The sequence below is a fragment of the Euwallacea fornicatus genome, chromosome 23 (assembly GCF_040115645.1).
Source record: "Euwallacea fornicatus isolate EFF26 chromosome 23, ASM4011564v1, whole genome shotgun sequence".
In the NCBI taxonomy this organism is placed as follows: Eukaryota; Metazoa; Arthropoda; class Insecta; order Coleoptera; family Curculionidae; genus Euwallacea; species Euwallacea fornicatus.
In genome coordinates this window covers 276,208-291,655 of record NC_089563.1, presented here as the reverse complement: position 1 = coordinate 291,655, position 15,448 = coordinate 276,208, and the positions used below count along the sequence as shown (strand labels likewise).

The window sequence follows — 15,448 nt, the reverse complement described above, 5'->3', positions numbered from 1 at the left end:
AATGGACCAACGCCAGACGCCGAAAAACATCCCCACACCATGACGCTTCCACCGCCTTGGTTCACAGTCGGCAACTGGTATTTAGGGTTGAATCTTTCATTCTTGGGACGTCCAACGTATCGAATACCATCACTTCCGAACAGCTGAAATTTGCTTTCATCGCTCCACAAGATGGTTTTCCATTTTTCTGGCGACCAGTTGATGTGCTCCCAAGGGAATGAAAGTGGCGCCTTCCTATTTTTTTTTTGAAATAAGCGGTTTCTTTACAGGAACCCTACCAAATAAACCTTCATTCACTAAAATTCTCCGCACTGTTCTATTTGGAACCACGATGTTTTGTTCTTCGACAAGGCGCCTTGAAATATCCACCGAAGTCAATTGTGGGTTTTTCTCCGACATCCTTTTTATTAATTTTACGGTACTTTTGGAATATGTTTTGGGCCTACCCGGTCGTGGAGCATTGCTTGTTCTTTGACGTTTATGGAAGCGTTTTAATATGTTGGAGATAGTGGCTTTGGAGATATTTAAAGTACTAGAAATATCGCACTGCCTGTTCCCACTTCTACAGGGTGAGTCGGGAGGATCGTGCCAAGCTTCAGGAGCGTGTTGTACATGAAAAATAAATGTAAAAAAACTCAAATGTTGTTATCCGATTTTCGTTTGTTTACAAGTTATAGCGTAAATAAAATTAAAACATAAAATTTAAAAAATTTATAAATTTCATAAGAAATTCCATAAATTAACGTTTGGACATCATAGTAAATGTTCAAAAATATTGCCATTAACTTCTAAACATTTTCGGCTTCGTCTATGAAGAGCATTCGTTGCGCTCCTGATTGTGTCATGTCTTTCTTTAATAGCAGCTGCAGCATTTCTAATGCGTTGAATTAGTGCATCTTGAGTGTCCACTTTTACTCTGTACACTTCAGTTTTAAACCAACCCCACACACAATAGTCTAGTGATGTGAGGTCTGGAGATCTCGGAGGCCAACTAATAGGGCCACCACGACCAATCCAACGTCCAGAAAACGTTTCGTCTAAATGTTGCTTAACTTTTATGTTTTAATTTTATTTACGCTATAACTTGTAAACAAACGAAAATCAGATAACAACATTTGAGTTTTTTTACATTTATTTTTCATGTACAACACACTTCTGAAGTTTGGCACAATCCTCCCGACTCACCCTGTATATAGTTCAACAATACGCTGTTTTACTTCTTCAGACAAATGGCGTTTTGGCATTGTTACTACTATGAACTTTATCAGATACTATGCAAAATTCTATAAATTTATCAATTATTTGCGATTTTTATAAACAAATTAAAAAAGTTTCCATACTTTTATCCGCAGCAAATTTATTTTTTTATCTGCATTCTAAAGGCAATACCAATAAATACCAATATACCGAGGATATCGATAAAGTAAAAATTGTTGAATCTATTGTATATGTTCGATTTCATTTTATACCCGATAGTTATAAAAAATGCAATATTAAAGAAGTTTCCATACTTATGGCCACTACTGTATAAAGAGGATCTAGTACGATACGGTTGGGACGGATTTTATTTATTTATTTATTTATTTATTTATTCTTTTTTTTAGTCAAATATTGTTTGCGAGCGCAAGATTCAATCTTTGGTTAAAAAAAAGCATATAAATAAAATCGTTCACAACGGGATCGTACTGAACTCACTCTGCATAACCAGAATCGCAAAACATTTCCTCTTTCGATTTCCAAACACAATTTCATTCAAACATTTTTATCACTAAGCTATATAATCCAATTTATTGTATATAAATATACTTACAAATACATTCAGGCATATAAAGACCTAAAGGTCAAGAGCCCGTTTCTACTGGTAGAAACAAAGATTTAAATAAATGAATATATAAATAAAAACAACAAACGTCAAAATACAGTATATTTTGTCCTATTCAATGCAAACAAACCAATTCGATATCAACAAACAAGTATTTTCGTTGTTTACGTACTATTTAATTGAGTTTGTATTTCATTCTTTAACAAATTTATACCTGTTTTTCTCAAAAACTAATCGATAAATCACAATACACCATTAAATGTAGTTTTGAAGACATTTAATTTAAAGTGTAACTTGACCCATGTTAGATTTTTTTTAAATTGGCCATTTTGCGCTATAAGATGCAACATTTAAAAAGATTTACGAACGCCTATTTAATGAGGCTTTAAATTTTTTTTCAATTAACAATTTGTTAAAAAGTTAACAGGGCGGAATTTAAAGTAGTATAACAAGAAAAGTGAGTTACAAGCAGAACGAAAAGTGTGAGACCGAGCCAAGATCCAGGTCACTAATTCCTATAGGTGAGTGAAGTAACATGTTGCGTACGAGTTGTGCAAAGTGCTTTTTGCACGACCTATTGCTGCTTCATTGTAAATTTATTGAAATTTAAATTATGATAATCTCTAAAGATAACGTTTATCGTGTTTACACTGCGAAATCCTAAAACAACACACGTGGCTGTCATGGAAATGTTAAGATATCAGCGCGAATCAGCTGCTAGCTGTGCGTAATACTATTACATAACAGTAACAAGGTTCATGACATAGCACCTACCTGTAATTGCCACGGGTCAATCTAACTCAGTTTTCAATCTACTGGGAAAGGTGTAGAAAAAGTCTAAAGTGCGGTAGCAACGTGAATGCACTACATGTACTACAAACGTACTAATAACCCGTAAATTGTAACGTAGTAATTCCCTTGCTTGGCGCTAATAGTACGTAGTGGTGGCGCATGAATAAATTAGCTCTATCCCAGTTTTACCCTTCATTTAAACCCTACGTGAACATGAATTAGTAGAAAATATTTTCGTTAAAGAAAGCTGCAGGAAACATGCACTAAATAAATTAAAAATTGTTGGAAACATTTATGGATTCTCAAAAGAATCTCTCGGCAGAATTGACATTTCTACAGAGCAAGCTCAGAGCGTGAAAATGAGAATTCGGACCTTGCCAAGCTTGCTCTGTAAAAAGTGTCGATGTCCCAACTCAAAACTCATCACAAGAATACAGTATCGAAACTATTTTAATTTACCTTTCTGGTGAAAAAGCAACCTTTGCCATTTTTATCACACATTAACTAAATCAACGTGCTTGTTTCGCGGCTCTTAATTTTGCCTGCCTGGATATCGATCTCCCGATTCCCGTGACGTGGGGCTGGATGGGGATGATGCGCGCGACTTTACTACGAGAAACACCACCATTGGTCCGGTGACGAAACGCGCCAAAACTCGTGGGTCAATTGAGTTTTCCTAGTTTTCCAGAGAGTGGCCGTATTGTGCCAATAATGACCGTCTTTCAGATATGTCTCTTTTCGTGAGGGTTGTATGGGGGTCGATGCGAATTCGTGCATGTTTGCATACGATTCTGATTGGGCTGCTGTTAAGAACCCTGAATTTCAGTTTCTGCATGAATTACAGCCTTGGCTTAATGATCGGGGGTCGTATCCAAGTGCTTTAAAGCTTTAAAATGGAGTAGGTATTTAATATGCAAGGCATGGATTCTGAATGGGAATCTCGTTGGCTTTGAGTCCCATTAAGGATGTGGAAAGTCTTTCTGGTCCTGAACGTGAGTCATTTCAGAGTTACCATGTGTACATCTCGGAAGCCAAAAGAGATATGCGGGGTGTCCGTTTCTGGAGGTCGGCCGTGAGAAATTTTGAAGTCGACATAAACGAGAAATGCTAAATGTTTACTACACCACTTCGCATCAATATACTTTGGAAATATTTCGACAGTGGTATCCAGGAAAACAACAATCGCCCATTGAAAATTTATGTCAACGGAGGGGTGCGGCTTAGAAGAACATCATGGAGGTGTTGGAGCGAAATCCCCATTTTCTTTCCGACGTAATGCTCACGAAATAATGTAAGTTTACGAACTCAGGCTTGCTCAGTCATCAAAATGAACATGACTGGACTACTGGAAATCACGCGAACACCAAATATTTCCACCACAAGCACGTTTCAATATATCGATCACGATCATTGGGCCATACATTTACGAGGGCGATTTGATCGCAGATGAATATTTCTACTGTTCAAAAACCTACCTTACGAGTTGCATCGGGAACAACATTTGCCTCAACCACTTAAATAACCTTTGCCTACAACAAAATGGTGCTCTGGCACACAATGTTAGGAGAGTAGCTGATTATTTGTCTGAAATATTTCACCGTAAAGTCGTCTCAAACAATTGAGACACGCTGGCCGGCACGTTCTCCAGAACTTTCCCTATTAGATTATAATTTAAGAAGATGCACAAAGCTGCGGTTGGAAGTGAAGGGTGAACTTTTCGAACAGCTCTTATAATTTTCGTCATTTATTGTGATTGTTTCTAATTTTGTTATTTACAGCTCGCTCTTTACAAAAACGGGTTTTTTGCTATTTCCACCTAATTACCAGACTGAACCGCACCAGCTGCAAGGCTAAACTGGAAAAAACGTCATACGTCATCGTAATAAAAAAAACCAACTCAAAAATGCAAAAATCCAATATGACGTCACGACTTCGTAAAAGATGGAAAATTTGCACTTTGAATTACTTCGTCAAATATGATGAAGAAACTATAAATACTCTTTTTCCAAAATGTCTGTTTCTTTCGAATTCCCTTGAAAGCCATCGAATTTTTTGCAAATTTTAAAACGCACATTCCTCACCTTGAAGTCCCTCCGACTGAGCTCTTCAAATGGACACCCTGCATATCAATCTCGTCTGAATAGGCTTATAAAACTCACCGATGGAATTAATTTAATCTCTTTTTAAAGCTACTTATCCATGGGCTTCGGGTATGTCGTCGCTAAAAATGTTGAAAATGGCAAAAGGTGAGCATACGTCTCCCCATGGAAGTTTTCAGAAATATTGACATTTTTTAAGTGTTGATTTTGAATAGCGTAGGTACCAATCACTTTTTAAACTCGAATATGACATTTTTTGATATACAAAAATAACAAAGGTTCCTTACATAAGTTGAGTATAAATTGTTTAAGGTCGAGCTCTAGAGGTTAAACTGAAGGACTTTTTAACAAAACAGGAAAATACGAGTTTTTCATTTTTAAAGGTGAATACGATTATGGTTAATCCGTGGTTAAAATTTTAATATTCGCATTTTCATTTGGGACATCTTGAATATTTTGATCTATTTTATACGGAAAAACTGTTCCTATTGTTAAATGGTAAGTTATTATAAAAAATGGTTCATATTCAAATCGATTCAGAAGAATCCACACTTGAACCTTCTTCTTAATAATAACTGCATACACTTCTACTGATTTATTACAATCATGCGACGAGTCCTATAGTTAGATATACCTTTTTTAATGAAAACGCTTTCAGCATAAAAACGTTCATTATAGAAAATAGCATCCTTTTTCACACACCAGACCTTTTACGCGTATTATCCAGCCTATTATAGCAGACACGTGAGTTATTATAATATTATAATTTATTAATATCACTGCGACAATCTTTAGGGGTTAACATGAATTTTAAACATAATTCTTGATATTCGCAAGTTTTTTGATAGATTTATGTCAGATTTAATATATATTTACAACCAGGCATTTTATTATATAATAGTTATGGTAATAATTGCTTGTTCGAACAATAAAAGTAAGTAGCTCTTAATAGTTCATTAACCAATAAGAGTGTTAATTAAGCCGTTTAATAATAGAAGGGGTATAATGCGTGAAAAAACGAGCACATTAATATAAATGAGACCGTTAATCCATGAGTTAGTTACACTTCCTGCATTGTCTGCAGATAATTGTTGGATGTTGAGAGTTTCAAAAATTCAAATTCGGTGACAGTAACAGAACTATGACATGAAGTAGAATGGCAGATGACAAAAACTGTATTGTTTTATACTCTCTCTCTCTCTCTCCCTCTGTCTCTCTGTGTGTCTGTCGATGAGGCGTTGTGCAGGACGGCAACATCGTATTTGTTGATGTTGAATATTCTTTACTACCCATAATAAACTTGTGCATTAAAATAAACGAATTTGATGAACGGAGTGCTAAAGTGGATCACAAATTATTGTTTGTGGCATTACACTTTATTTCTTATTCTAATATCAAATCTAAGTTCTCGCAGTTCTTATAACTGTATTCAAAGTGTAAAGGTCAATTTCATTTAACTCCAAAATTTCTGCCGTTTTTGAAAAATTAGTTGTAATTTGAAGATTATGAGTTCATGGTAGCCTATGAAGGCACACTTCCCAATTGTTTACCTAAATCTACAGAACGTATTTTTTTCTAGCCCGAGATAACCTCTTTCAAATCAAATTTTTTTTATAAGACATATTTAGCATCCCTCTCCCCATGCGTCTGGGACACCCTGCATAAGTCGAGTCGAACACCATACTTGGTGTTGCTTAGAAACGTAACACGCAAATCAACTAAATTCCGAATTTAAATGCAAATGTTGCTCTAGAACATTTCTCCAAGGAGCATGTCTCATGTTCGATACGTCGCATGTGTCCATGTCTGATGTGACAACTTTTGACTAACCTGAACTAAAATATTCGTCAAGACTTGATGCAGAAAGGTTACACAAGGAGAGCTATATCGAAAATATTTACGTGAGTGTCGTGTAATGACAGAAATTTTTAAATAAAAAATTCCATTTATTTGTCATAAATTTTTAGCACCGCATTAATTTATTCCAGACACCTTCTAAATTGGAAGAAAAACTCATAATACTCTTCTTCAGAAAAGGCAATTTCTAGCAAGTTCGGTTATAATATTCTGCATTAATCTGTGGGGGCAGGTAACGGAAGCATTTTAATGATTCAGTGGTTTGGAAACTTAAATGCGCCCACTTTATGTCTTTTTATAGGTAACTGTAGTTTGCCCATCGAAAGGGCACAAAGAGCGAAGAAAGCATCGGTTATGGATATTTTGGTTTCAGGCCTTGGAAACAATGTTTTCCAGTGTATTATGTATTTTTAAAAGCTATCACGCCCCATTCATTCTTTTTGAGGCTCCTTGGTCTAACTCGAACTCATAATGAACAAATTTTACATTTTTAATAGGAAATTAATTAAACGCAACTTCGTTTAATTAACGCCATAGAAAGGGAGCTTCTCAGTTTAATGATAAATGATGTTTTGTATTTTTCTTTTCATAAAACATTTTGCACGACACTTAAGCTCGAGAAATAAAAGTCAATGGATATTCTCTAAAATCTATAAAATGAGAATTAGTTTTATATGTACCAGTAATATATACACAGAGAGCCAAAAGTCTCGCATAAATTCACAAAAACATTAAGTATTGTTTTTAGTTGTGCATTTTTAACGTAACAGACGCTGTGTGCTGGGCCTCCGATGTAGTAGATAAATGTACTTTTTCATTTTTGTTCTTATAGAATCCCATCTCTATTATGACATTTTTAAGTTTTTTGAGAAATTCCAAACAATTTCATGTAACATACTCGTGTCTAAATTCAACACATTTCGAAAAAAACTTCAAAAATAGAAATAACGATAAAACTATTAATACTTAAAAAATAACAATACAAACTACTGTAATCTAATGTATCAAAGGTTGAGACTCTGATCCGTTGACTTTCTAATAGCGGGCAAGTCGCAATACAAAATTCTCAAGAACTTTTCTTATCATTTGAGGACGTATTTGTTGAGGTTTCTGAGTAATTTAATTTTTTAAGTCTGTTATATTGTTGGACTTATTTAACTACTCCCTACGTTTCAGATAACTCCATAAGGGTGAAGTCAGGCAATCTAGCAGGACATTCTAATTGCCGTATTACGCAAATATTTTAATAACGGTTAAATTTAGACACGAGTATGTTAAATGAAATATGTTCAGAATTTCTCAAAACGACTCAAAAACATCGTGAGGTTCCATGAGAAGAAAATTTAAAACTACATTTATTTACTACATGGGTAACTCTGTATACATGTGTGTTACGCCAAAAAACGCGCTACTAAAAATAGTATTTAACGTGTTCTCGCATTTTCATGAAAAATATTTCCTTCAGTATTTAACGAATATATGAGGGACTTTTAATTCTCTATATATGTATATATTAATATTGTATGTTTGTATGAGAACTGACTGCTGAAACCCTTTTTTATCGAAAGATCAATATATATTGCTGAAACCTCCACTCCCAAATTGAGAAAAAAAGTATTCTCTCTTTTTAAATACCTTTAGTTCATTAATGGTAGTAACTCAATTGATAATGTAGGTGATTACTGCAGATTGAAGGCTTTAATTAGAGCTAGTTTAAAATAACAAAACCGTTCATCCTTCTAGTTTGCCATTTCTTGCTGATAACGACGGGTTTGTAATCAAATCAAAACTTTCTTATTTAATTCTCGGTATTTTTTAAATCACTATAATATATATATATATATACAACAAAGTCAATGATCAATAAAGACAACAAAGTCAATGATCAATAAAGACAACAAAGTCAATGAATCCAAACATAATCCGGGATATTTTCTGAATGATGATACAGAGCCGGTTAATTTAAATTTGTCTTATAATTTTGATGTGATTAATAATCAAAGTGACACAATTTCTCTCCTTGGACCCTTCAGGCGAATTTAAGCCGAAGTTTGCGCTACAGCCTGGAAAATCATGTTTCTTTTGAATACGCCGCCTCTAAAGTATTAAATTTTGCTTCTTAAACTGCTGATACTTGAAATTTTAAACGATCGTTTTGTTTCCAACGTGTTTAGTTATAAGTTTAAGCAGTTGGATTTTTAGGTTTCTAAGTTCAATCTCGACAGGCTTTTCCAGCTTAAAAAAGTCACAGATGCCAGACCGTTACATAAAAACATTACATGGAGGGGTTACATAGAGAATATAGAGGAATCTTACCTTCCTGCGGCCACAGCAGAGCATGATGCGCGTGCGTGACCGACCGGACGAGAGTTTTGAGCGCGCAAGTTTCCGCCACTGCATACCAGACTAACTCCCGGATAATCTGGTAGTATAACTGAAAAACAGAAAACTGAGTTAAGAAAGCTCACAGTTCTTAAAAGTCTTAAAATTACATTTTAACGTACTAGTAGATTTAACAGACATGTAACTTTGCTTAAATAAGTCTGTTTGCTTTTTAGTTATGCCTCTAATGGTGAAGTTACCGCCATATTACCAATTCGGCCCTAACTAATAAAGTCCCTCAAATAACTTGAAAGATTTTTGACATTTAATTCTTCTTTAAAATGACATTTTGTAAAGTTAGTAAATCTGATGTAAAGTGAAGGCACGTGTGAAATGGTTGCATTAAATTCTTAATTACATCATCACTAATTAAACCAAATTTTCAGAGCTTTAAATTGGGAATTTGCAAATTATTAAATCCCCAATTTACACATTCAAATCTGATTTCAATTGTAATTTAGTTGGTCTGAAAATCTAATGTTTTCACTGAACCCTCATTGAATTGATAAGAATGGCAAAGATCTAAGTTGAAATTTAACACATCAATAAATCCGTCGTTAAATCACCACCGATACAATCGGCTTTATAGGAGTTTAACTACAACTTAAACGATGATTTAGTGAATTAATAAATCCGTGCTGTTTTCAGCGAAAACCTTTGTGAATTTTTAGCTGTCTCCACTGAATCATCATTGATCCAATCAAATTATCAAAGATTTTAGTTGGGATTTAAAAATTCGTTACATATGTATAAGTACATACGTCCACTATTAAATCTTCAGCTATAAAATTATATTTGTAGATTTTTAAGTCTGATTTAGATAATTATCTTGCTAGGTTTGTGAATCAAAGCCAACCGTATCATCACTGATTTAATGTTTTCGAAGGATGTAAATTGTGATTTAGAAGATTTGCCTAATTATGATTTAAACTGTGATTTAATTAGTCAAAATCTCTGATGTTATCAACAAAGCAAAATTTCTAATGCATACTTTGTTGCCTCATCTGAATCATAGATGATTTAATCATATTTTTAGATATTTCAATTAGGATAAGAACTAAATGCGTATTTAAGTCATCTACGAGATTTTTAGATTTGTGAGTGTTTAACTCTGTTATAAATAGTATTTTACTAAGTTACACATAATTATTATTGCCTTGATAAAAACTTATAGGAATTTAAATTGAAATTTACGGTGATTTCAACTTATTTTTAAAATGGCACTAAATCCGACGTAAAATCATTACCGATTTAATCAGATTTGTTAGAATTTAACAGTGTGATTCAAACAGCAATTTATAAATCATCTCAGTCAATCTCCGATGTCAATTCGGGGGATCAGGAAAGCCTCTTGAGAATCCTTTGTTCTTTCCATTGAATCATCGCTGATTTAATTTATATTTTTTTACGATTTAGGCAATTACCTCGGTAAGCTTGCAAATCAAGACAAACGGACTCATGACTGATTTATTGTAGATGATATGATAAAATGTAAATTGGGATTTAATGGAGAAAGAAAATTAGAAATCCGTCTCGATAAGTTAGTTGTAGGCGAAGCACTCAACGTCTTCTTTGTAGTGATTACTTGAAACCTAGTGTGGTGGTGAGGGCGAAGGAAGTTCATCACACAATGCTAGAGTGATTGAATACTATTGTGATATTACTGATTTCTTTCGTGCTTCCACTAATTTAATCACATTTACAGGGATTTAACCCTGATTTAAAAGGTGATTTAGGAAGTCACTACAAATCCAAAAATAAATTAAAAATGACTCTCCGTTATCGAAAACACGAGACTTACGATTTCCATTTCCTGCGTGCAAACGCCACGAAAAAGTGCTAAATTTTATCTGAAATCGCGTAAACCCAAATTGGTATTGTTGAGACATCGTTTGTCAAAGGTTGATATGTTCTGTATAATAATGTAGTTTTAATAATAAAAGTTACTGAATATAAAAAGTCATTAAGGTAAATGGATTTTTAATGCACTGAAGCTTAATACGAAAGATATTGATTTCAACAAAAGAGTAACGCATAAAATGCTTTCAAGCAAGAAGATCTTTAAAAGAAGAAATTGGTATAAGTTATATCAATAGGTGCAAAATATAACTGCAAGTGATCAACTAATATGGAGATGAAACTAAAGAACATGTACATATTAATAGAATATATGATCCATTCTCCGAAAATGGGTTGGTTATTAAAAAAAAGAGACAAGGTCCACATTTAATAATTTTTTCAATGACGGACAAGGATCTTAGGAGAACAACTGAATACCTAAAATGAACCTGATTTATGAGGCTTGCTACTCTAAAGCAAGTTCATCACACTACCACAAGCACCAACATTAAATTCTCGACGGGTAAAGATAAAATTGGTAAAGAGAAAAAAGTAGGTAATACAATGGCACAATCGTTGTCAATAATAATAAATAAAAGTCTTGACACAGAAACTTTTGCAAGTGAGTTGAAAACCTTCGCAGTTATACCCTTTCATAAAGTGAAAATATCAAGAGAAGACCCAGGAAACTATAGACCTATTGCATTGCAAAGCCAATTTGCCAAGGTTATCGAAAAGCGGCTATGGAAACTATAAACTTTTGTCGAACCCTCAACATGGCTTCCGCATCTAACCCCTCAACGTTAGAAGAAGCTATAAAAGAAGATATTACATACTGTACGACTCCAAATTGACCCCCCTTGCCCTTTTTACTTTTGAATCTATTTGAATTTTTTTAAATTCAAAGACAGCATTCATTAAGACAAAAAATACTACCTTTCGACGTTCGTTAATTTTCTTAAGTGTTATATACGTTTTCGGTAGCGCAAAATGGCAAATTTTTAAAAATTCATACATGGGTCAAGTGGCACCTCAAATTAAAGGTCTTTCAAATCCACATACAATGGTGTATTCCGATTCTAAATCTATCGATGAATCTTTAACAAAAATATGTATAAATTTGATTAAAAAAATTCAATACAAACTCAATTAAATAGTACGAAAACAATTTAAAAAACTCATTTGTTGATAGGACATTAGTTTGTTTTCAATTTTATGCCTACAAACAGTTTTAGATTTTAAAAAAAGGGAGGGAAGACAATTTAGAGCCGCACGATATATTCCCGACGCCTTCGACAACAAAAATATCATCTTGTGGTTATTCTTCGACATATTAGAGGCTTTTGATATGGTAAATCATAATTTAATTCCGGAGAAATTACTGAATCTTGGAGTCAAAGATCCATCTTAAGACTGGATTAGACCGCATCTGAGCGAGTGAGACTGCCAGCTACTTCAGTTGATTCGTGCTATCTTCCAAAGTTTCCAGCTGCAGCTCCGCCTTCTCCAAGAGATTCGTCCCTCCCGCCAATAAGAAAAATTCCTCAAAAGAAATTGCATGAAAAAGGAGGAGGTAAGGAGGTTTGGCAGGGGATTTGAAGGGAAAATTTTGGAACTGTAGTATCAATAGCATACTCCGGAAACGATTTTAAAAAGAAAGAACTTTTTGTATAGCCGTTAGGGTCAATTCAGAAAAACTGAAAATGAGAAAAGATAAATTCAGCACAACAGAAGAAGATATTGATGAAGAGAAAATTTCTTGAAGAAAGCGGAGTTGCTACTGAAGCTTTTGAACTACATTTTCAATCAACTGAAATATATGAACAGCTCAGATGAACTCCTACGAGACGCGTTGGTTACGAAGAATCAAAAACAGCGTGTCACTCACAAAAGCAAAGGGCGTTTTGGATTTTTAAATCAATGAGAACGAGAAGATGATGATAGAAAGTTTGCTTCTTTCAAAGGAAATGTATACCAAAACGAGGTAAGTAGATTGTTGCACACGAACAAGGAGTTAACTCGTACCCTAGCTTTGACTAATTGGGTGATTGATATGAATATTACTGAAGGGAGTTTGCAGAAGGTTAAAAAAATATTTATTAGGAAAAAGAGGTGCAGGAGCACCGACTAAGGGGTGAAGCTCACCGCGGAAACAACTTCAAGAAAATTAGTTTAAATACCTGTAGTAGGAGATTGTGAGAAAAACCATAAAAAACGGGTACAGAAAATAGCCCGAAGAGTATGAAAAATTATCTGAGCCAGGAAAAATACCATCAGCGAAATATCCGTTTAAAAGAAAATTTGGGGCAGCCTGTATACAGCAACGCTTATTAGCATTTTTATTGAAAATCAAATTAGTTTAGTTAAATTTTTCCCAAATGCTATTAAGCGGTGCTCTATAGACCTAGATATTGCATATTTAACGAAATTTCTATTTAAAAAATAGAAACTTTGTGAAAACTTTTAAAAATCTTTAAAATCCTCAAATATATTTTTAATTATTGTCTAGAGCATCTAAATGATGTTATAATGGAAGTTATATTTTCAACTTATCCAATGCCGCGATCATTATTAATGTAAGTATAACAGTTGTGCATTACATTTCCTATTTTTAACTTTGTACCATATCGATAACTTTTTTTAACGTAAACTTGTCTACGCCACCGATTCTGTAAAAAAAAACTTTTATTTTATTTATTTAAATAAATAAAACAGGGAAATTTCTGGTTACATGTTCCAAATTACCAGATATCTATGGTTTGCCAAAAATTCAACTAATTCGGCCAAATCCGCCGACCTAAGGTTCGTCTGAGTAAAAAACATGTAAGATTGTATTTAAACGAAACAGACCTGTCAACAACCGTGTTTTCCTTTGCAATCATAAAATAAATACGAAATGTATATAATTAGACGAAATTGATGGAACTAAGTTGTAAATAAGTAAATTACTGAAAATTCTATTTCAGTGTTCCGAATCTGTCGACTGCCCTAGATTTGCCAATAATTGTAAATTAAATAAGGCATTTCCTAAACATGGGGTATTTCAAAAATTACAGCTTTTCGAAAGTACCCGGTAATTTTTTTCATTTTTCAAAAAAAGAAAATTCCTCAAACATCCCAAGATATCGACCAATGTCCCTAAGTGACATCTGAAATAACTTTTGATTTTGCGAGTGGTTTATATCGGTGGAGAGTACCTGAACAAACCTAGAAGAATAATTCACGGGTTTCACTCACTAAATCCCAATTACAATCGAAGAACGAGCTAAAAAGCTACTTAAGAATTTACGTGTTTTTTGTAAAAAAAGTGATTTTTTTATCTAAACAACAGAGTGTGTCAGATGAAAGGTGAGGTCATTTTAAGGAAAAAACTTCATATATGTCCGATTTCGGTCATTTAAGGATTTAGAGCACTTCAAAGTTTTCTGCATATTACCTGTATAATTTTCGATCTATCAACGAGACGGTAGATGGATATTGATATATGTTGTATTATAGTTATTTATACCAAAAATTATTGAGTAGATCATAATTACAAGCCTCGGCCAGAACTACTAAGTTTAATAAGTAAACATCTTGTTGTTCAGAGATTTTTAAACACGAATCGACCTACCATCGAAGGTCTAACATTGACGGGAACTCCAGATTTCGTATTTCACTTTGGGGATATAGAAATCAGTAGCATCTGGCGCTAAGTAAAACCCCCCGTTATTATCATCAAGAAAAGTCTGACAGTTTTTATGGGGTTCGAAGCTTGGATCTTTACAATCGTCATCAGTTTCTTGGGGATGGCGCAATAACCGTAAAAGTCTCGCTCGGAAATACGCGCATGAACATAAAAAATAAGAAAAATTTTCTATATTATAATTCACGAGCCAGACTCCCTTTAGTTCCCCCGTTCGGAACTTGTATTAGGGTCGCCCTAATTTGCGCTTGCAGGCAACAAAAGGGTCGCGTGTGCAGACCTCGAGTCGGGAAACGTATTCTATGTCATTCTTGTGCCTTCTTGGCATAGAATGACTCCGCTTCACTGTCGAATATTGACAAATACGGGTCGACATTGCTTTCTTAGCAAAAAAGGTCCATAGAAATAGGATATCGATTACGCATTTAGAGGAACATTTTGATAAAGTATGCGATTCGAATTCAGATGGGCTGTCGATGACTATGGATTGCTATGGACCAATTCTATGTATTCGGGTCGAAATACGAGAGATTCAAATAGCAAATTTGTTTCTGTCTAACGCATTTGCATGATTTCCGGATTTGTATTACCAGGATACTTTCTTGGAAGGTGGAATAAATTATTGACGAAATCATAACAAATCGTATCGGGAACTGATCCGATTAAACTGAAAAATTATCACTCATAGAGTGGTAAATTATCGTATTATGGTAAATTCACCTGCCAAACCATTGCTAACTACACCGAATCACCTCCAATTAAATCATAGAACATATCGGATAAATTATCAATGATTTAGTCAGGTTTAGAGCGAGCTAACTTTGATTTGAATGCTGATTTAGTTAATCAGTAAAACCAATTTTATTATCAAAATATAGTTATATATGAAAACGTGATTAATTTCGCTGGTTTGTCACTGATTTCCTCAAATATTCACAAAATTTTGTTGTATTTGAACAAATCATTAAATCC

At 34.0% G+C, this 15,448-nt stretch overlaps 1 protein-coding gene across 4 annotated transcripts in view; it reads right to left on the bottom strand.

Moving 5' to 3' along the window:
• The window catches only part of RhoGAP100F (Rho GTPase activating protein at 100F), a 65,543-nt gene that overhangs the window by 47,265 nt on the left and 2,830 nt on the right, over nt 1–15,448 (bottom strand). For 3 of the 4 annotated variants that reach the window (XM_066295744.1, XM_066295741.1, XM_066295742.1), the window contains exon 2: nt 8,887–9,004. In XM_066295744.1, the coding sequence (XP_066151841.1) occupies nt 8,887–8,970 (84 nt within the window). In that variant the 5' untranslated portion in view covers nt 8,971–9,004. Of the gene's footprint in view, nt 1–3,073; nt 3,156–8,886; nt 9,005–15,448 lie in introns of those variants that run through there. The other variant, XM_066295743.1, reaches the window with a different exon arrangement.